This window comes from Theropithecus gelada, chromosome 13 (assembly GCF_003255815.1).
Source record: "Theropithecus gelada isolate Dixy chromosome 13, Tgel_1.0, whole genome shotgun sequence".
NCBI classification, from domain to species: domain Eukaryota; kingdom Metazoa; phylum Chordata; class Mammalia; order Primates; family Cercopithecidae; genus Theropithecus; species Theropithecus gelada.
In genome coordinates this window covers 32,126,307-32,148,710 of record NC_037681.1, presented here as the reverse complement: position 1 = coordinate 32,148,710, position 22,404 = coordinate 32,126,307, and the positions used below count along the sequence as shown (strand labels likewise).

The 22,404-nt window shown below is 46.7% G+C and overlaps 1 protein-coding gene across 3 annotated transcripts in view; it reads right to left on the bottom strand.

Annotated features, from left to right (window-relative positions):
• Nucleotides 1-22,404, bottom strand: part of LPIN1 (lipin 1) — a 143,228-nt gene that overhangs the window by 99,216 nt on the left and 21,608 nt on the right. For 2 of the 3 annotated variants that reach the window (XM_025353946.1, XM_025353948.1), the window contains exon 2: nt 7,745-7,801. The exons of the other annotated variant lie outside the window; for it this stretch is intronic. In XM_025353946.1, the coding sequence (XP_025209731.1) occupies nt 7,745-7,801 (57 nt within the window). The remainder of the gene's footprint in view (nt 1-7,744; nt 7,802-22,404) is intronic. 3 annotated transcript variants of the gene reach the window in all.

Genomic DNA, 22,404 nt, shown 5'->3' with positions numbered 1-22,404 from the left:
AAGAGAGGGATGGAGTCAGAGAGCAGGGCATGGGCAGACAAGGACCCGCCCTGTCCTAGCATTACTCAGTCTGAATTCTCTTCTCTCACACCTTGCTTCATATGCCTAACCTGACACCGTACATCTGCTTGGTCCATGCTCAACTCAGCTGCAGCATCCTCAGGAGACAGCTGGATCAGCTAGAGAGCTTCAGAACGAGACACATCACTCTGCCAGACACCCGCAGTGCTCTAGCTCCAGGATCCAACATCTGACCACATGTCGGCAGCCACCGCTGCCCGGGCTCCACCGTTTCTCCCCAGGTCTAAGCTTAAGCCGCACCGCATTGCTTCCATTTCTTCACACTTGCTCTATTCCCTTCTACCACAGGGGCTTTGTGCAAGCTCAGCCTCAACACAAATCTTCCCCCTTCTTCACCTGGTCAATAGCCACTCATTCTTCAACATTAGTTCAAGCATCACCAACCTCCCCGGCTATGTCAGTTCTCCCTGTTAGACACCCTGGCTGTTCCACATATCTTTGATTCAAAATAGTTACATATTAAAGCATTCCATTTGTGCTTACAATTATTGTAGAATTACTTCCCAGCCAACAGATGCTACAGGAGGGAAGAGATCTTTTCTGTTTAAGTATCTAGTGTAGTGCCTGGCCCTTAATAGGTGCTCAACAAAAATTTTTTAATGAATGCTTAAATACCATATCATGGGTCATGTCTGGTTGCAAAAAGATATTCATCATAATAAAAATAATAAACTATAATTAAAATATACTCATCATCATAAAAATAAATGAACTAGGCACATACTGGTGTTAAAGGTATCATTGCCTCTATTGTGGGCCATTTTAGGATGCAAGGCACAGTAGGGGTAAACAATTAAGAGAGGCTTCTGTGGTCTAGGAATGCAAGATCTAGTAAATATATAATGTCTCCAGCAAGAGAAAGGAGGACAAGCAAGTCAGAGCAAGCTGCCCACTGGGGTGGGAGAAGGGAATGATAAAAGGGAGGACTGGAAATATACACCAAAGTGAGTCATTAATACAACATTTCTATTCACAACTCAGAATTCACTGAACAAAAAATGGCCATTCTGTATAAGATTCCAATTAAATGCATTATTGTTGTATCTGATTGTGCTAGTGCCTGTCGCTAATCCATGCCACAATGATTCATGCTTTAAAAAAAAAAAAAAAAAAAAAAAAAGGAGAAGCAATTGGCTATAAGGGCCACCACAGTGCATTTCTAGATAAGAGCTCAGTGACTGTTAAGGGGCACCTGCGTAAGAGCTCTGTTAACAATGCTAGGCAAGGAAGAAAACCCCAGGGCAGATGCCAGATGGAGCAAGAGACAAACATGCATTTATTTTCCCTTTACTCCAGATAGCTCATTAAATTTCTTTCTTTCTTTTTTTTTTTTTTTGAGATGGAGTCTCGCTCTGTCACCCAGGCTGGAGTGCAGTGGCGCGATCTCGGCTCTCGGGTTCACACCATTCTCCTGCTTCAGCCTCCGGAGTAGCTGGGACTACAGGCGCTCACCACTACGCCCAGCTAATTTTTTCTATTTTCAGTAGAGATGGGGTTTCACCGTGTTAGCCAGGATGGTCTCAATCTACTGAACTCGTGATCCGCCCGCCTCGGCCTCCCAAAGTTCTGGGATTACAGGCGTGAGCCATCGCGCCTGGCCTAGCTCATTAAATTTCAAGGAAACTTCAGAATTTAAAACTCACAGCAATGTAGAGAACAGGAGGGGCATCTTCAATGGAGAAGATACTTCATCAAATTTGGAAGGTGAAAGCAAAGGGAAAGTCTGACTAAAATAACACAGAGCAAGCTATACCCTGGACTTCCTGCAAAGAGGGCTACAGTGAGGGAGGGGCCCATCTGCCCACAGAACTGAAGCAGGCACTGGCCTCAGGAGCCCCAGATAACAGCCGGCTCCTGGACTTTTTATTCCAGAATGAACTCTATCAGTTGGAGCTTCCAGGCAAGTCTTTTTATCCCGTCCATGCTAAATAAAAACAACTACAAAGTGCCAGGCATCTGAGGAACCCCTGCAATGTAAAGAGGAAAAATAACAAACAGAGGAAACAATTCCAGAAAAAATAAAAACAATGAGGGGAACAGAAGAGAAATTACTAGGAAAAAACATCCCCAGATCAGAAGCTCAGATCTGAGATGCTATTTCATTCATAAAACAAAAAACAGAATAATGCTGTAAAGAAGAAATAATTAGAGAACAAAAAAAAAAAAAGGAAGTTTGGAAAGTAAACAATTTGGATTGTGAAAATAATAACAAACAATAGAAAGTGAAATTTACAAAATCTGCCAAATCACAGACCAAAAGTTGGGCAATAGAAGATAAAAGAGATAGAGAACCACTCCTTACGTCCTTAGCCACCACCCTTTCCTTGTTTTTCCACTTTCCTTTTATCTCTTGGAATATCTCATCAGCTGATATCTATTAAAGGAGAAGGGAATTGTCCCCCAAGAGACTAAGTTCTGAGCAGATGAATGAAAAATGGCTACCTCCAGGAACATCAGTGTGAAGTTTCAGGACACAAAGAGTTAGCAGAAGATCCTAGGCTTCCAATAGGAAAAAGTAAAATAAAAGCTCACCTACAAAGAAACGAAAGCCAGACAGGCATAGAAGGAATATTTGCTGCTAGAAGGTAATGGAACAATGTGTACAAAATTCTGTGAGAACTGAACATCAACCTCAAATTCTAAATTCAACCTAGCTCAAATGTGAAGTCAAATTAGAGATTAAGACATGCAAGGATTCAAAGTATATCTCCACACACCTGTAATCCCAGTACTTTGGGAGGCAGAGGCAGGCAGATCACTTGAAATCAGGAGTTCGAGACCAGCCTGCCCAACATGGTGAAACCCTGTCTCTACCAAAAATACAAAAAATTAGCTGGGCATGGTGGTGGGCGCCTGTAATCCCAGCTACTCGGGAGGCTAAGGCATGTGAATCACTTGAACTCAAGGGGCGGAGTTTGCAGTGAGCTGATATTGCTCCACTGCACTCCAGCCTGGGCAACAAAGCAAGACTCCACCTGAAATACATACATATATATATATATATATATTCTGACCCCCTTTTCCTGGGAGGTTATCTGGAAATGTACTCCAGAGTAAACTAAGAAAGACGAAAACAGCGATTGGGTAACAGTAGCTCCAGTGAGGGCCTCCCAAGCTGCAGCTCTGTGGGAGGACTTAGGAGCAAGCGGAAGAGAGAGCTCTCCTGGAGAGAGGTCCTGGGAAAATAGGGTTACCTACACAGGGAGCTGACGGTCTGGGGAAACTAGAGAGTGTGGAGTGTGATAAAGGCATTAAAAGCAAGGAAGCAATGAAAAGAATTAGAAACTACTGAAAGAGAGCAACTTCTTGTAGAGGTAGAATAATGCTTAAGAACAAGGTCTCTGAACCTCTGTGGGTTTGAATTCTAACCCTGCCACTTTCTAGCTGTGTGACCTTGAGCAAATGACTCAGCCTCTCTGTGCTCAGTTTGTCAGCTCTCAAGCAGAAATCATAATGGGACCAACTTAGAAGGCCGTTGTGAGGAATAAATGAGTTAATATTTCTAGTGCCCTTAGAAGAAAAGAACCTGTCACCTGATTTATGGTATGTAAAGTTTGCTAAATAAATTTTTAAAAAAATTCTAAAAGCCGTATGAAAAATATGGTCATCCAAATAGAAAGAATAGATCCCAATGATAACAAGGTAATAGGCTTAAAAATAAAGAATGCGATGGTTTCCACGTGATCGGCTAATGTCAGAGTTTAAGGACATTGTCTGTTTGGAGGGTGCGGGGGATGGGCAGGGAGTAGTATTTTTCCTAACAATAAAAAAGAGAGGCGGCCGGGCGCGGTGGCTCAAGCCTGTAATCCCAGCACTTTGGGAGGCCGAGACGGGCGGATCACGAGTTCAGAAGATCGAGACCATCCTGGCTAACACGGTGAAACTCCGTCTCCATTAAAAAATACAAAAAACTAGCCGGGCGAGGTGGCGGGCGCCTGTAGTCCCAGCTGCTCGGGAGGCTGAGGCAGGAGAATGGCGTAAACCCAGGAGGCGGAGCTTGCAGTGAGCTGAGATCGGGCCACTGCACTCCAGCCTGGGCGACAGAGCGAGACTCCGTCTCAAAAAAAAAAAAAAAAAAAAGAGAGAGAGGCAAACATAACCTCCAGGAAAAACACCCCCCATACCTCTCCCCACCAAGAAAACTCTTTACAAGTAAGGCAGTATCTGAACGCAGAACAAATTAAAATATGATGAGATTATGCATAAATGCTAGAGTGTGAGAAAGGAGATCATTGGCATATGATGCTCTGTAGAATCAGCCAGACCCTCCTCTATCAGGCGTGAATCCACAGGGCAGTGTGCAAAGACTTGTCAATCAACTGGGTAGGAACAGGAGACTGTGGCCTTCATTGTGAGCCAGTATTTCCCAGTTGATTCTATAGGACCAGTCACATAAATCGCCTCGATCACATTTTTCAAAAATAAATCTAAATCTAGACAAAGTTTCACTTCCTCCCCCGACAAAACGTGCTCCCTCCAAGAAAACCCAAATTTAGGTCCAGTCCTTTCCCAAACCTAAAGACAAGAAATAAAAGCAATAAGCAAACTATGGTTTCCAGTAACTGGGCCAGGATAAGCTAGAATTCTGGGAATTGCTGTTCTTATTAGAAATGTCACAATCAAAGTACACATCAGCCAAGAGGGAGGCACGACATAAATGGTGTTGCTGCTCCTGGTGTAACAAATTGTCCCAGCGTTCCAGGCCTTCTGCTGTCTTTACTCTTGTTTGGGGATGGAGGGGGGCAGGGGCGTTGGTGTGTGTGTGTTTCTTTGGGTTTCTGTATTCCATAGCTACATTCTTCAAGAGCTCGACCTCCGAGAAAAACTTTCCCTCCAACATGCCTCCAGTCAATGGAGAATGAATCGCTGGCTCCTCTGCACTCACAAGTCCACGGGCAACTCTGTCATAGCACCTGTCACATGGCACTGCCATTATGATCCTGCTATCCCCTCCCCTGCTTGGTGAACTCCAGAAGGAAAAGACTAACCATAACACACTCATCACTGTGTCCCCAGTGCCTAGTGCAGTGGCACAGTCACTAGTAGGGAGGGAGAGAGAGGGACAGTGTCAGGGAGAGGCACAGAGAGAGAGAGGAGAGTGGGAGAGAGAGGGTGAATGACAGGGAGAGGGACAGTGGGAGGAGAGAGAGACTTTGAGTCTTATTTTCTCCCCTGTTGCCCTTCCTCCTCATTTTTGGTTTTCTCATTACTAAACATTCGTGGAATTTAGGAACCTACCTTCTACGGATAGCAGGACATAACAATGATCAATGATCAATGCCGGGATAGAAGGAGAGGTGTGAGTTGGAAGCCTGCCTGATGCCCCAGCCACCTCCCCATGCCATGCGGCCTCCAGTGTGAGTCCGTGCTCCAGACCATGCATCAAACTGCCAGCTGGTCACCTGCCTTGGGAAGTTCCATGGGCAGTTCACACTCAGCCAGGCTAACAGTGGACCCCGAACTGCTTTCCTGCCTCCAGGCCCACCCCTATGGCTGTACTCTCACAGGGCTGCAGATCTGGAAGGTTTGCCTGCTTGGGGCCTTTCAATCCGCCTGCCCCGGCCCCTCACATACCATTATCTGTAGGATAAAGTTCAAGGTCCTCAGAAAAGCAGACGAGGCCTCCTCTCATCAGTGCCCATCCTCCTCCTCCATTTTCATCCCCTCTTCCAATCACATCCCCCAGATCTCAAAGACACTGTACTGTTTCTTACCTCTGTGCTTGGTCAACTGGTACGGCTCTTTCAATACGCCGCAGAACACTCACCTTCTCTTGGAAGCATTTTTCTGAAATTACTTCTGAACCCCCCAGCCACGCAAGCTGTTACAAGCCCTACTTCTCCCCTCCCATGAGGCCTGTGGTGAACAGCAAGCTTAGGATTCAATGAAATCCTGCTGTAAGCATGTGGAATGCAACTCAGAGAAGTCAGGTAACTTGCTCAATGTCACACATGCTGTAAGTGGTAGAGCCATGACCCAGATTTTGCACTCCTGATCCAACACCCCTACCATGGATGGCGGCGGCTTTCTGTGATTTCACCCTTGAAGCAGGAGCCTCCTGCTTGGCGCCTCCCGTCCTGAGCTCCCTGTGTTGCTGGGAGCCCAGCTCTGTGCAGAGTGGGGATGGAGGCCAGCGGATTGCCTTTCCTTACCTGCCTCTCGTGTGTCCTGCACGTCAGGCCAGAAGCTGGGCTGGAAACCTGGTAGCCATGGGCTCCTGCCCCACAGTCTGGAGATTGGGACTGAACCACGGGAAGCTGCCCGAGGCCACCTCCATGACTATGGGGCCTGCACTCCCACCCACAGGTGAAGGGAGTCACTCACTTCGATTTCCTGCACCTTCTCACAGACCGAGGCTTTTCTCCCTGCAGACATAACTGCCACTAACTGCTCTCTCCTCAGGATTCCTGGCCTCCATTTGGCCCCAGTCCCTGCCAATCCCCTTGGAGATAAAATTTCTGCTCCTCACAGAGTGCCCAGGCCAGGCCTTCCTCGCAGCCTTCTTTATCCACATCACTGACGCCTCTGGATTCGTCTCAACGACGAACCTCTCACTCTGCCTGCGGCTGCGCTGAGCCTCGGGTGTCCTCTGCGAATCCTTGGTGACTCTCTGTTTCAGCGTCCCTTTCTTAACTGTGGGCTCCTCAAGGGTGGAGACTAAGTGTTACTTTTGTTCCGTAGCCACAAGGCTTGGGCCAGGCCACAGTAGGGACACTAAGCATTCCGGTGTCATCGCTTCTACCCTGCACCATTCCACAGCCCCTCTGGAGCCTCCCTACCCACACATGCTGCCTCCGCCTCTTCCCCACAGTGGAAGCATCTCAGGGGTAAGATCTGTGGGCCTGCAGCAAATTACATGATGCCCCTGAAGCTTCAGCTATAGCTCCAGGGCAGGGTGAAGGCCCGAGGAGAAAGGAACAGGAGAGGGAGTTTGGGACCACCTCTGGGAGTGCCGGGAGTGGGGTGTAAACAAAATATCTTCCTACCCAAACAGTAGAGGCTCAGAGAGTTTGAGGGGTGAGGGTAATGATGGCCTTTGGGCTGTGGAACATGGGGTCTAGGAAGAGCCAGAACGACAGCCTCGGGGGCAGACACAGAGCAAAGCATGAAAAACAATCCCAGAGATGCTGAAGGGGCTGGGCCAACGCCTGGGAACCAGGTGCAAGGCAAAGAGGCTGCGGTGGGAGGAAGAGGCAGAATCTGCGGCGGGAGGAAGAGGCAGAATCTGGGGAAGGGCCTTGAGGGGCTCGGGCGTGGGGCAAGGGCTCTCATTAGACGTGTGCAACTGCATCTGCGGTAACGACCATCCGGTAAGGGCAACCAATGACATGAGTGTGAATGCAGACCTCTTCCTCTTGACACTGGGGAGCCACTGAAAGTTTTTTAATCAGGGAGGTGACAAAATCCTATCTCTGCCTGGAGGAGGATTCATCTCAGGAAGAAGAGATTAGGAAACAGCCAAAATGTTCGCAGCTCCCTGGGGAGCTAATCAAGCATCCAGAAAGTGCTGCGGGCAATCTCTGAAAGCATCAACGGAAAGGAATAGCCCTGTTTTGGAGACTGCAGATATCCACAGCAACAAACCACAGCTGGACATGGAGTATTTTCTCTAATCTTAAAATGTAAAAGCGTAACGAGGACATTCTATCACAACGGCACTCACATTAATGTTTGAAGACCATACATTTCGAATCCACCCAGGGTCTCTCATTATTGGAATCTGAAAAACAAAAACATTAGAAATTAATTAATAGAAATGTTCTGGAATTAGGTGGTGGTAATGGTTGCATAACTTTGCCAACATACTAAAAACTCACTGAACTCTACACTTTAACATGATGAATTCGGTGCTATGTAAGCTATAGGTCAATTTAAAAAAATAAATTAGTAAGAAGAATGTGTGGCTGGGTGCAGTGGCTCATGCCTATAATCCCAGCACTTTGGGAGGCCAAGGCAGGCGGATCACCTGAGGTCAGGAGTTTGAGACCAGCCTGGCCAACATGGTGAAATCCTGTCTCTACTAAAAATACAAAAATTAGCTGGGCATGGTGGTGGGCAACTATAATCCCAGCTATTCGGGAGGCTGAGGAAGCAGAATCACTTGAAACCCAGGGGCAGAGGTTGCAGTGAGCCGAGATCATGCCACTTCACTCCAGCCTGAGCAAAAGAGCGAAAATCCATCTCAAACACACAAACAAAAAAGAATGTGGTGTCTTTTCTTTGAGCACATTCAACTATGTTGTGTCAATTACATAGGGTGCGTTATGAGGTTGGAAACGCCCTGTCTCTCTTACTCTTTCACTCTTTCTCCATCTTCACTTCCTCCCCAAAGCACGTGGATCCTATTGATAAAGGTATAAGGAGGTCAGGCGGCATGAAAAAATGATGGAATTGGAAGTCAGAAGACATGACTCAAGTGCTGCCTCTGCTGTTTCTTAGCCACAGGACTTGTTTTCTCACCTGTAAAATGTAGGTAACAATAACCCCTGCCCTGCCGAGCGATGGGAGTTATTGTGAGCATTAAGTCAGTTCATTCAGGCAAAAAGGCAAAGCCCAATTCAGGTACTAGCTATTAGGACTGTTGGCATGGCGCTATCCTAGCAGGTAGGACATATGCAGTACCCCTTTCTCACAAGTGTCCCAGTTAGAACTGCACAAATGGCACACGGAGTAGGCCCAGCCTTCCTAAGGGATGTATTGTCCTAGGCCTAAAATTATACTTAAATTATACTGAAAAACATGTGTGCTCTGAGTTCAACTGCCAACAGCCCAGAATAAACAGCTCCAGAAGCCCCTAACTCTCTTCCCCGTCCTGTCCCTCCTTGGCCCTGCACCTCACCTCATATTCATCTGACCCACTTAACTTTTCCAGCACATATTTGTTGACTGACTGTTAGTTAATGGTGTTGCTTTATATCATGACATAGAATAGCTCTAGGGGTCATGTACTTTGCTAGGTACTGGGAACACAGCAACAAATGAGATGCAAATCTTGTCCAAAAGTCACTCATAAGCTAGTGGAGGGCAGGAAGCCAAGAGAGCACAGAGGAGGAAGTTAAGCGTCTGCCCATGGGTAATGCAGGGAAGGTTCCGTGCCTTCTGAAGGAGGGGACAGTTGAACTGCCTCTGCAGGGTGAGTGGGAACTCTGGGAGAGGAGAGGACAAGAAAGGCTGCTCCAAGCAGAGCAGAGAGCATGTTCAAAGAAACAAAGTCATTGCACATGTGTTGGGACAGCAAGGTGCCCCTCGTGACTCCAGAGTAGCTGCACACATGCAGGAGGCATGAGGGGGTGCCGGGGGGACCACGGGGCAAGGAGGCAGGGGAGAGTGAGACCGGCACGGCAAGGGCCTCACATGCCCCCAGGAGGACCTCTGGCCTTGTGCTCTAAGCCAGCCAGTTTCATTTTTTAAGAATGCCCTCCTCAAACAACAACTCTTGCTGGAGCCCATTATGTAATTAGAAAAAAGGGCAATGGCTATGGTCAAAAGGGGAAGGGGCCTGGAGTCTTGGTTACAGAAACCCTGAGGCTCTCAGAGCAGTGTGAGAGCAGTCACTGTGCACCACAGGGGACTACAGAGGAAGGGAGGGATGATCAGATCTGTGTCTTACAAGGACCACGCTGACCTCCGAATGGGGGGTGCATTCGAGGCAGAGAAGTGAACTTGAAGGTTATTCTAGCAAAGGATGGCTGGGATATGGACAAAGGTGAGGACAGTGGGACAAAGAGGAAGACGAGCTCTGAACACAACCACATGGTAGAATCACCAGGAAATGATATGCAACTTGGATTGGGGGATTGAAGTACAGGGAACTTTCAAGGATGCCTGAAGTTTCTAGTCTGGGTGACTAGGTAGATGATTATATCTCTCACTAAATTAGGAAAGCAAGAGGGATGAATTTAGGGAGGAATAGTCTCCTGGAACCACATCCAAAATAAAAAGGATAGATTTTCCTTTAAGACAGAACCTGGGAAAGAAGGCAGATGTGTGTTATAGGATTCTATCCAATCTGGATCCTTGCTGGGGAAGCAGAGGTAAGGCCGTTGATTTCTTTATCTATATGTTGCTTAATATGGAAGCTAATGAAGTCCTCATTTCAACAGAGCAATGCATTTGAAACACTTCTTCGAATCCAGTTGCTGCTTCTATTTCAGCTCCTCTGGAATATTTCAGCATGCTACAAAAATCATGCAACTTGGGTACAGATGTTCTAGACTATCCAACTCAAATTCTTCAGGGGCCACCAACACAGTCACACGGGCACCAGAATTCTCTGCCTACAATAGTTGGATTGATTTCACACTCACGAGGTAGGCTAGGAAAGCTGCCAGCAGTTTAAATTCACAGTGTTTGGATTTGGCACCAATTCAAAATGAAGTTTTAAATCAAACACAAGATATATTCTTGCACTGCCAGAGGAGCAATATCTCTGACCCCCAAGCGTCTGGTTTGAATTCAGAGATTAAATATAAACACAAGAGCACCAAAAATGGTGACCCAGTATATTTCAACAATAATTTCTTTCACAGCTAAGAAGAAAATAGGCTCATTCTGCCCACAACTATTTGTCTGTTGTAATTCGAAATTCCAATATAAAATGTGAAGCTCAGCCATTTGGATTCCGGCATCAAGCAGTTGGCAGTCATGGTGGAAGCCAAAAATGAACCTGGCTTTTAACTCCAGTTTTTCTACTAGAAGCTGTGTGGCCTTGGGCAATAAATTACCTTTCTAAGCCTCAATATTCTCATTTGTAAAGAAAGGCTAACAATAAAATACTTACCTTAACTGATGTAAGAAGCAAAAGATAGAATACTGTGAAAATAGTAACGTACCATACAGATGTCAGTGGCTACTCCTGGATGATGGTCATGAAGTGGAAGATTCAAGGTCAGAAATAGGTGAGCATCTTCAGAGCAGATGGTTTGCTTCTATCATGAGCTGCATGATTGTTCAGGTCCTTGTTCAGTGCATTGGCTACCAAAGCCACATTCCTGTTTTCGGTGTGATCAGACTCCAGGAAACACATGCTTGCGTTAGCCTCCTTCTCAACTCTATTGTTTGTCTTGATTTCTTTCTTCCTTTTATTTCTCATTTAACATAGATTTATGTAACTGCTATGGATTGAATATTTGTGTCCCCACCCACACCCTTGCCACCATAAATGCATATAATGAAGTTCTAATCCCCAAGGCGATGGTATTTGGAGGTGTGGCCTTGCAGAAGGTGGGGGGTTATTAGGTGATGAAGATAGAGCTTTCATAAATTGGATTACTGCCCTTACAAAAAGAGACAGGAGAAAGATAATCTCACTTTGCTATGTGAAGACACAGCAAGAAGGCAGCTGTTTGCAAACCCTGAAAGAGAGCCCTCACCAGAACCTGACCATGCTGGCACCTGATCTTGGTCTTCTAATCTCCAGAACTATGAGAGATCAATTTGAGTTATTTAAGTCACCCAGTTTATGATATTTTTCTTATAATAGCCCAATCTGGCTAAAACAGAAATCCTGTTGTGTTTTGAACCATTTTTTGTCTATGGATATATACAGCAAAGGATAGACAGGTGATAGATTAGATAGATAGATAGATAGATAGATAGATAGATAGATAGATAGATAGATAGATAGATAGATAGATAGACAGATAGATGTGATAAATAGAAAAAATGGAAAAATGCTTAGAGAATGAACACAGTAAATGTAGACAGATGAGCAAAAGGAAGATGGACACTTTCCTGCTTTCTTTCTCTGGGTTATGTTGTTTGCTTGCTCCCTTGACTATGCCAATTATTACTGTATAAAAAGTACTTGAAATAGAACCTCCAAGACTGGTCTTAGTCAGGGCCTCTGCCACTTGAGAGTGGAATCATACTGACCATTGTGTTACCCTCTCTGAGTTTCAGTTTTCTCTCCTAAAGAACTTACATGATACTACCTACCTCATGTAAGTTCTGCTATGAGAGTCAGATGGAAAACGTACTTGAAAGTAACCAGCTCATGGTAGATACTCAATGAAGCTGAAATTGAATTCCAATCACAGCCTCATTCAGATTAAGACCCAGGTCACAGTTCCTTGTAATCTTCATGTGGCTGGGCTCACTGCTACAGTTCCTGCCATGATTTGCTGGAAGTCACATATCTGGAGCCTACGTCCAAATTCACATTCAGATCTGTGGGACTCCAAAGCTCTTGCTGCTGTTTCATTGATGGTGCAATATTTAAACAGCATACATCTCACAAACACAGAAGGAAAAGAGAGAGAGAATTCACAGAGAGTAATGTTTCCAGATTATCAGGCCCAAAGTGGCAGGCTGCTCCCAGTTTACAAATGGGGTGTCCAACGTTCATTTGTAAATTTTTGTAAAAGCAGGGTAACATTTTCACATAGAAACAGTACTACCAAAGTCAGCTTTTCCAGGACAAGAAAGGCAGAGAAAACTATAGCATAACTGAAGAAACAATGGCAGCGTATAACTCAGGACCTAAAGGCATTATTGTTGGTTTATACAGTCTGCTTTCATGGGAAAACCCATTCACAGTCCAATGGAAGATTCCAGGAATGTGTGGGAACCATCGAAAATGTAAGAGAAGAACCCTGGCCTGGAAATCAGGCAATCCAGGCTTTAGCGCTGGTGTCGCTAACTTGTTGCAAAGCATTGACAAGGTATCGCCCTTCTCTGGGTCTCAGTTTTTCCATCTAACAGAGGCTCGAGTTACACTCGGTGATTTCTAAGGGCTTTTCATCTCCAAAATTCTGCATCTATATGCATACACCCTCCTACATCATGATTCCAACAATGATACCCCCTTTCTTTTGTAGCCTGGTACCCTCTGTTGAGATAAAGGAAGAAGATAAAGGAAGGTTTGCTCTGAGTAGGGGAGAGATGGGGTGAAAGGGATGGTGTTATATGTATGAGGACTCCTCCTGGGACAGTTCTGGCAAATCTGATGAGATAACCACTTGTGATCTCCAACATGGGTTTTGGAGTCAAACTGTCTAGAATGATCTAGGGTAGAATGCTGGCTTCACCACTTACCATCTGTGTGGTCTCGAGGAATTCATTTAATATTCCTGAGCCTCCATTTCCCCTCTATAAAGGGGGAATAACAATGACAATAATAATAGTAGTAGCTTTGTCATAGGGACTTTGTGAGGATTAAAGGAGATACTTCATGTCAAGTGCTCAATATATATTCATTATCATCATCATTGTCATCATCATCACCACCATCATCATCATCACCTTCCCTTCCTCCCGTTGAGAGGTGCATAAACTGGGTTCTAACTGTAACCCTGGCCTGCTGGGTGACTTTGGCAAGTTTTTTCCCCTCTTTGGGTCAGCTTTCCTATTTATCAAATGCCTAGATTATATCAAAGCAAGGGTACCTAACTGGCCAAGTGCAACACAACTGATCTCCATCTCCAGTGCCTTCTGCTCCACTGAGCACATCACACCACATCGTTCCCAGCTGAAAACTTTTCATGGCTCCCTATTGCCCGGGAGTTAAGGCCCAGTTCTGGCATGCATGGTCCTGCACGATCCACTCCTGCCTGCCCACTTGCCTCACCTCCTCTCCCATGCCTCATTCTCCACTCCAGGGACATGCACACTGTTCCCATCTCAATGACTAGGCTCCCCTGGTTCCTCCCAGTCAAAGGTTGACCCTCCACCCAAATCTGTCCTTGGAGCCATTTCCATTACTCAAAAACCAGCTCTCCATGGGGCCTTCTCAGAGTTCCCCCTTGGCAAATAATCGTCCTCCTCTGTGCTGACTCAGCATTCCAAAGAGAAGGCCACAGTGCAGTAGGCAAAAAGTGAAACTGATGAGAGTCAAGCTGCTGGATTCCAGCTGTGGGAGAGCCGACAGTGAAGGGTAATGCCCATTCCCTGGGTGGCTGAAGGCAGGTCACTGCTCCTCTTAGGGCCTAGTTTCCTTCTCTGTCCTGTTAGTTAGGAAAGATGACCTCCAAGGGTCTAGGTGAAGGTTGCTGCCCCACTGCCTGACACAGCCGGTCTTGGATGCCAATCTGATGCCAAACTGTGATCATTATTCAGGGTCTTTCTCAGTGAGGCCCAATTCAGTTCACTTCCCCAGGATCTTCTCACATGAAACTCTTGAAGTCCAGCCAGCTTCTCTAAGGGGCCTACTCAGTCATAATTAGCGGAGACCACTCACTCATCATTGAAACATGTCAGAAGAGTCATTTGAAGGAAGTAATCATGCCTGGGTCAATGGTAGGCTCCATCCCAGCAGGCAAGTGAGCACCCAGGGTGCTTATAAGAAGCAGCAGCGCTTGATTGGGAAGGGCTCCGGCCACTCCCTTTCTCCCTTCCCAAGCCACATCCAGTCACAAGCAAATCCTGCAGCTCCACCTCCAGTGGGGGACCCCAACCACTTCTCCCATGCATGCACCACCACCCAGTCCCAGCCACACTGCTTTCTCCCGCGGCTCCAGCAATGGCCTCACAGTCAGTCTGTTTCTTCTCCTCACCAGCTCTGCTCCTCACAGCAGCCAGAGGAACCTTCTAGAATGTTAGATCACGCCACTCCTCAGCTCAAACCCCCCCTCCCCAGTCTGCTCAGTAAATTCCAGGGCCCTACAGTGGCCTCAGGGGGTCTGGCCAGGGTTCCGGACTCACCTCCTGCCACCTCTTCATCATCCATGGTGGCTTCTTCCACCTTAGGGACTGTGCATGAGCTGTTCCTCTGCCTGGCAGATCCTCCCTAAGCCTCCTTCTCTCACTTCATGCTGGTCTCTGCTCCAATGACCCCTCCTGGAAGGGAATTTCTTGGTCCATCTGATCATCCCCGACCTCCTTACCCTGCTGTCTTTTTCTTCTTAGCACTTTATCAGTATCTGATGTTAGATACTTATTCTTTATTTGTTTTCTGTTTTTCCTACTAAAATGTAGGACCTTCCTTTCTCTCCTACCATACCCCCAGCACCTATGATAATGCCTCACGTGTAACAGGCTCTCTCCTAAGAGGTGCTGTATGGCTAATCGCTACAAAGGTTATGTTTAGTCAGTACCCATGCTCTTTCACCAAAGCTATTTCCACTTTTTAATGACAGTCATAAAGTTTTAGAGCTGGGAGGAAGAGCTCTTTTTGGCCCTTTTGATATTTTGATAGAAGCTATGAATCCTCTCCCCACAAAATGCACATTCACCCAGAAACCTGCACACCATTTTAGGTGGCTCAAAAACCTGTCACATTACCTAGAAACATCTTTTAGTTAATGAGCCCCCAGATATAGACCACCTCCTCACCCCACGCTCCAAGAGGGTAAGTGCTTGCTCAAGGTCACACAGCTCTAACCTGATGGGAGTTCCCCAGAATATCATGGCAATGGAAAGATAATTAATACTCAAGGGAATTGGATCTAAGCCCTGGTTATAATATTTAATAATGTTTGGTCTTGAGTAGGTCTTGAGCACTGTAAGCCTTAGGAGTTCCATTTCTTCAGTTATAAAATGAGCTTAATAATACTTGCTCCATCTTCCAAGATAACAAGGGCAGGTTGAATGCTTTTAATGTGTGTACCTTCGATCACTCTCTGAGTTCATCTGATGACACTGGGCCCACCCAGGTAATCCAGGATAATCTCCCTATTTTAAGGCCAGTGATGAGTAACCTTAATTCCAACTGCAACCCTCATTCTTTCCTTTACCACATAATGTAAATTTTTCACAGGTTCCGAGGATGAGGATGGGGCATCTTTGGGGAACCACTACTCTGCTTGCCTCCTAATGGGCTTGCCCACACCTCCCTGTATCACCCTGCAGTTCACTCGCCTTGCTGCAGCCAAAGTCTTTTTTTTGTAACACAATTTGGTTATGTCACTGTATTAGTCCGTTTTCATGCTGCTGATAAAGACGTACCCGAGACTGGGCAATTTACAAAAGAAAGGGGTTTAATGGACTTACAGTTCCACATGGCTGGGGAGGCCGCACAATCATGTTGGAAGGCAAGGAGGAGCAAGTCACATCTTAAGTGGATGGCGACAGGAAAAGAGAGAGCTTGTGCAGGGAAACTCTCATTTTTAAAACCATCAGATCTTGCGAGATTCATTCGCTATCACAAGAACAGTGCAGGAAAGACCTGCCCCCATAATTCAATTACCTCCCACCAGGTTCCTCCCACAACACACGGGAATTATGGGACTTACAATTCAAGATGAAATTTGGATGGGAACACAGCCAAACCCTATCAGTCACCTCTATGATTAAAACCATTATATCACTTCCCACTGCTTTTAGAAGTAAATACAAAAAAAAGTATACAATTTTCTAAGCCCCCCTGAACTTGGTGAATGGTTTTCACCCACACTTGCAGTCTCATTTCCCACTTGCTCCCTTTGGTCTCTCTGGCCCAGTCACACTAACCTTTCAACCCCTCCTATTCAGCTTACTGCATCCAGCCCCATGGCCTTTGCACATGCTACTCTCTGTGTCTGAAATATGCTTCCACTGGATAGCCTCTCTTCACCCTCCAGGCCACAGCCAAGTGTCCCTTCCTTGTAGGGGCTGTTCCTGGTCTCCTCAACCTGCTCACACCCTGTTTACACCCTCTCATAGGGCACCCTTGTAACTCGTTCATGGCACTTAGTGCAGTTTGCAAATTTACATGTGTTTGCATACTCAGCTGATGACAGTATCCTTCCAAAGGAACAGTGCCTGTTGGTCTCATCATTGTGTTTGCAGCAGTGGCTGGCACTGGTAGTCAATAAACACTTGTTGAATGGAAAAACAAAGGTGATTTTTTTCAATATACAGATGAACTCAGAAGGTCAAGGGACTTGGCCAAGGCCACCCAGCTAAAGTGGTGGGGGGAGGGTGAGCTGGGATTTGACTAAGTTTGACTTACTTCAAAGCCATAACACCATACCATCTGCATTGCAGGCTACTATTTATAGGAGGGGGCTGGAGATGGCTTTATTTGATGAATAAGCCACATCCAGTCACAAGCAAATCCTGCAGGCCATTCATCAAATTTTCCCATTTCAAAAGATGAAGGTTGTATTGATCTCTGCAGCCCTCAAGGGGCCTCATGTCTTGGGCTTTTGTCTGATCAATCCCGTGGCCAGTAAGCAGTGGAAGTTCCCACCACTAACATGTGGAAGTTCTCCCCTGTTCCTGATCATGTCCTCCCAGCCACTTTGAGAGATGAGCTCCTCCAGGCCTCACCATTGATAAATGGTGTCTACCTAGTCCAGTGCCCAGTGTTTACCTAGACATCTGACACATAAGTGTGTGTGGCCTCTGGAGGTACTCAGATAGCAGGATCCCCGGGAGAGGAAACTCCATGGAGCAGAGTCCTGCAGGGGAGCCCGGGGAGACAGAGGACCCAGGGCTGGGGATCTCAGCTGTGTGACTGTGAGACATTTATCCCCTTGTCTTGTGGGGATCCCAGCTGTGTGACTGTGAGAGGTTTACCCCTGTGTCTTGGCCTCATTGTCCCTGAGTGTACGATGAGGGGCTGGATGCTTGGTGCTTCCTGCTAGAACATTCTGTGATTCTAGTGAGTATCCAGCACAATCTTTGGTTCCAGACTTCATGGACACTCCATATAGAAGGGACCCTAGATATAACTAGCTTTAGTATGTGGAAGGGACTTGGATTTAAGTCCCAGAATACAAATCTCTGCCCATTAGAAGTGATCTCCAGTGTGAGCTCCTACCCAAGCCTCATATCCCACTGGACACATCACAATCCAGGGTGGTAATGAGCTACCCAGCTCTGCCTTCCCTGGGTGGGGCCTCACAGTTGCCACTATTTCAGGCCCAGATGCAACCACAAAAGTGAGCTCAATATGGAAGGCTGAAGCTTCACATGAGATGCATGTGTGTACATATATTAGATTAAAGATGGCCTCAAATTCTTTGCTACTCCTTCCACTGAGAGATAGAGTCTAATAACCCTCCCCTTAAATCTGAGCTAACCTAAGTGACTTGTTTGATCAATAACTTGCAGGACAAGTGACATTCTTCATCTTCTGAGGCTAGGTCATAAGAAGCCTAAGCATCCTCCTCATTCTGGGGGATGCCAGCTACCAGGTAAGAGGTTTGACTACCATGAGATGCCAAGCCTGAGAGGCCTTGTGTGCTGACTCCTGTCAATGGTCCCAGGTGAGCCAAGCCTTCCAGCCACCCCCACCAAGGCAGCAGTCAGGTCAGGGAAGCCATCTTGACCCTTCCAGGCCAGCCCATCCACCAGTCAGGTACTGCAGAGTCATCTCAGTCAATGCCATGAGGAACAGAAGAATCACCCAGCTGAGCCCCGCTCAGGTTTCCAACCCATTAAATCATGAGATACGATAAAATAATTATTGTTTTAAGCCACTAAATCTTGAGTCAGTTTGTTTTGGAGGAATAACTAGAATAGAACATGTATGTGGGGGTAGGCGGCAGGGAGGCAGGTCTAGTTTGTGTGTTTCTGTGTGTAACTGCATCTATGTATTTGTATCATGATGGGGAGAGACTAGTTGCATCTATTTTTGCAAGTACCTATGAGTTTGCCTGTTATACAGTTTGTACTTCTGTGAGTTTGATACGTGCCTGTTTGTGTGTATATATGGCAAAATAATGAGGCAAGTCCTCCTGTATAAAATCTAATCCTGCTGCTTAATCACCTCCTTGCCTATTTATGAAAAGAGCCAGTGCAGACCAGAGATGTATGCACATGTATACGTGTCTACGTGTCTTTACAAGAAGAAAGTATGACTGAGGAACAGGTTAAGATTGGACCCCAGGGTTCTTGGGGCAGTTGCGTCAGGCTCCTTGGCACTCTGAACCTCTACCCTCTAAGCCTAGGATTGGTCACTATGAGCCAGGCAGTGGGCAACTCAGATTCACGCTATCCCTACTCCAATCCCCGCAGCAGGCAGCAGCTCCCAGAGGATTTCTCATGGGTTAGAAGTAAGTATTATGCAAAAACCAGTTCCATGGTGGGTCAGATACACTTGGAAACACTAGATAAAACAGAGATAAAGATGACTTTTCCCTCGTAGTTTCTCAGCACCTTTACTACATCACTACATTGTCAGTCTCCAACAGGGAATGTAGAATGCAGCATTTCCCCAAACCTCTAATCTTGAAAGCCCTTTCTTACTGAGCAAATAGTAGTATTTGTATGTCAGGTAACTCATTTTGGAGAAATTTTGCTGCAGAAATATCCAAACCTGGGAGGCGGTCTTCCACATGTCCATCTCCATCTATCCCCTAGGGAAGATAAGTAGTAGTCGCAAGAAATTCAAGTCTCTATCGGGAGACTCGGAAAAGGATCCATGTGAGAGTTAGGAGAGAAGGGCAATAAAAATGATAGGCAAACAAGAGTAGTTTGTGCCATAGTGAGGAGAGACAGAGAGACAGGGAGAGGCAGAGAGACAGAGAAGCAGAGACAGAGAGATAGAGACTGAGAGTGACCTGAGGTCAGAGCAAGGGGAGGCTGACCCAGCCTGCCCTGCTAACATTACTGTTAGCATAGTGCATACTCTTTGTGCAGTCCTTACTGCAAAAAGACCCCTGGGCATGCACGAAGAGTTCCTTCTTAGCTAGGCCATGACAAGTAAGTCAAGGTTTCCCTTTCTCAAGCATCCGCGTTGTCTCGCATATTTCCTGTGTCTTTTTACCTCCTGTACTTTGATGCCTTGCTATCCAGGGTGTGGCCGGCCCACAAACCTTCCCAGGGCCAGGCCTTGTCTGTGAGTGCGCCTTTCATAGGCAAACCAACCAGTCCAGAGCTCAGACCCCAACCACCTCTTCTGTCAGGGTGTCACCCTCTGGGCCACTATCCACCGTCCTGTTCACCCCAGGGCCTGGGACCAGACAACGAGCGACAGCCTGTGTACTCCGGAACCCACTGAAATTATTCACACTAGCCAGCCCTAAGCCCGTTTACCCTGCTTCACCTGTTCCTTTCCACAGAAACCACAATAAAGACTCTTGTCCACATTTTTCCCTTGCTCTCTCTGCCTCGTGACCAACCCAGCGCTTCCCCATGTGGCCTTGTGTGACGTGGCGTGCCTCCTGTCTCTAGGGACCTGTGAGAACCACAGACCTCCTCCTTCGTGACAGTCATTTTCCTGTCTGTCTTACCGTACCCAATTAAAACAAATCTCTAGTGCCCTTAAGACACTTGGCGTCCGAGAGCCCCAAGACCAGAAGGCAGAACTCAGCAGAGACAGGCACGATGATGTTAGAAAGTTGATACATGCAGCGGGGATTAGACAGAATAGTTCAGAAAGAGTTTTAGCACAGGCAAGGACCAAACCAGACAGACACTCAGCCAGTAGGAAAGGACACATCAGCCCTGGCTACACCCATGGGTAGTACCAGTAGCTTTCTGTAATCTACACACACAGCCTTTAGAATCGGACTGGCTAAGCTGAAATCCTAGGCCCACTAGGCACTGCCTGTGTGACCTCAACCTAGTCATTTAACTTTTCTTTGCTTCACATTTTTCATGAATGGGGATGATGATATACTGTTATTAGGAGGATTAAGTGAGGATGAGGGTAAAGCACTTAGTATAGAAACTAGTACATAGTATGCATTCAATAATGTCATATTTTTATTACTACTACTACTGAAACATAGAACTAAATAGCAACAGTATGATGCATTACCTCATTTGTATTGAGAGTCTACTGTGTGTGCCACCTGGGCCGGCGCTGTGACAAGCATGAATGTTTGTCACAGTTCAAAGCAGAGAGACCAGCAGGGACTGGATTAGGCAAGTCCAGTCACACATTCATTGAGCATCTATCAGGTGTCGTGACCTGTACTAGGCACTGAGTTCATCAGTGGGGCAATTATGAAGATAACTAAGACAGGATCACTTGAGTTACTCATAGCCAAGCAGGAAAAACAGATACAGAAACTAATATATGTAATCCAACATGATGCTTGCTGCATGGAGACACAAACAAAGGGCAGGGTAGCCCAGGAGGAGAGAAACCTCCTAGAGAAAGGTGGGGACAGTTAGGGAAGACATCTAGGAAGAGCTCAGATAAGAGGTGACCAGGAGGACAAGGGAGCATATGGCAAGAAGCAAACGCTTCAAGGAGACAAGAATAATCTTGGCCTTGTAGCCAGTAAGGACGCCAGAACACAGAGTGAGTGGGAGCAAGGCCAAGGAGGGGAGAGGCCGCCCAGAGATAAGACTCTGCGATTCAGGAGAGGAGCTGAGAACTGAGGGCTCCACTGAGGTGTCCTGCCCAGGACAGCGACAAAGTAACCCAAGCCTTGGTTGCAGAGGAGCTGTCTGGGAGCCTAGGGGTATGGAGTGGCTCTGGGGAGGTGGAGGGATGGGGGCAAAAACAGCTGCCATGGAGCGAAGACTAATCGTGTGCTCTGTGCTGTGCTGGGCATGTATACTTTTACCTTCCTTCAGCCTCACTCTCTCCCCAGGGGGACGTTTAATTAGCATCAGCTTGGAAATGAAGATGCTGAGGCTCAGAGTGGCTTCATATGGCCTATCCACACACTATGGAAGTAGCCAAGCGGAGACTGAATCCAGGCTTGCCTAGCCCCAAGGCCCTCACCCTTCCTTGTCTATGATACTGCCTCCTGAGAGGCAGGGAAGCCTGTGCTGAGGCTGGCGCCAAGACCCATAGGGGTGGAGAGTGGCAGAGAGAGAGAGAAAATGAACCAGAGGTCAGGATGAGACAGGTTGTGAAGGTGGCACAAAGCAGTGTTCTGTGCAGCCTTAATACATGGCTCACCCCAGATGGGACATGCCCAACAGGCACTGGGCATTGCACCACCTGACTGAGGTTAAGTCTAAGAGTACCCTGGGATGCAAAGCTATGTTTCTGTACATGGGCAGACTTTTGAAGCTTCACCTGGGAAAGAGTGGGTTCTTGGATTGCAGGTGACTATGAACAATGGACACAGGCCTTCCAGAACCTGAGTGACACCTGACATGTGGATGGCTATCAGAGGCCATTGGGCTCACTTGCGGGGACTTCACCCTGTGCACCAAGGCAGACAGATGGCCACACAGGCAGCTTCCTCTTCCTAGAATAACAATCACAGAAAGATACCTACCATGTGCCAGGGGCTGTGCCAGGTGCTTCCCAGGGTCAATTCATTTAGTTCTCCAAGCACTGTGGGTATTACGTCCCTTTTTTTTTTTTTAATTGAAGAAACTGGGTTTCTTTGCAAAAAAATCTCATAATATTTTAAGAACGTTTACGAATTTGTGTTGGGTCACATTTAAAGCCATCCCCGGCTGCATACGGCCCGCAGGCCATTGGTTGGCCAAGCTGGATTCATGGCCTCCAAATATTTTCCCCAAAGTGGAGGCTGATTTGAAGGAGGC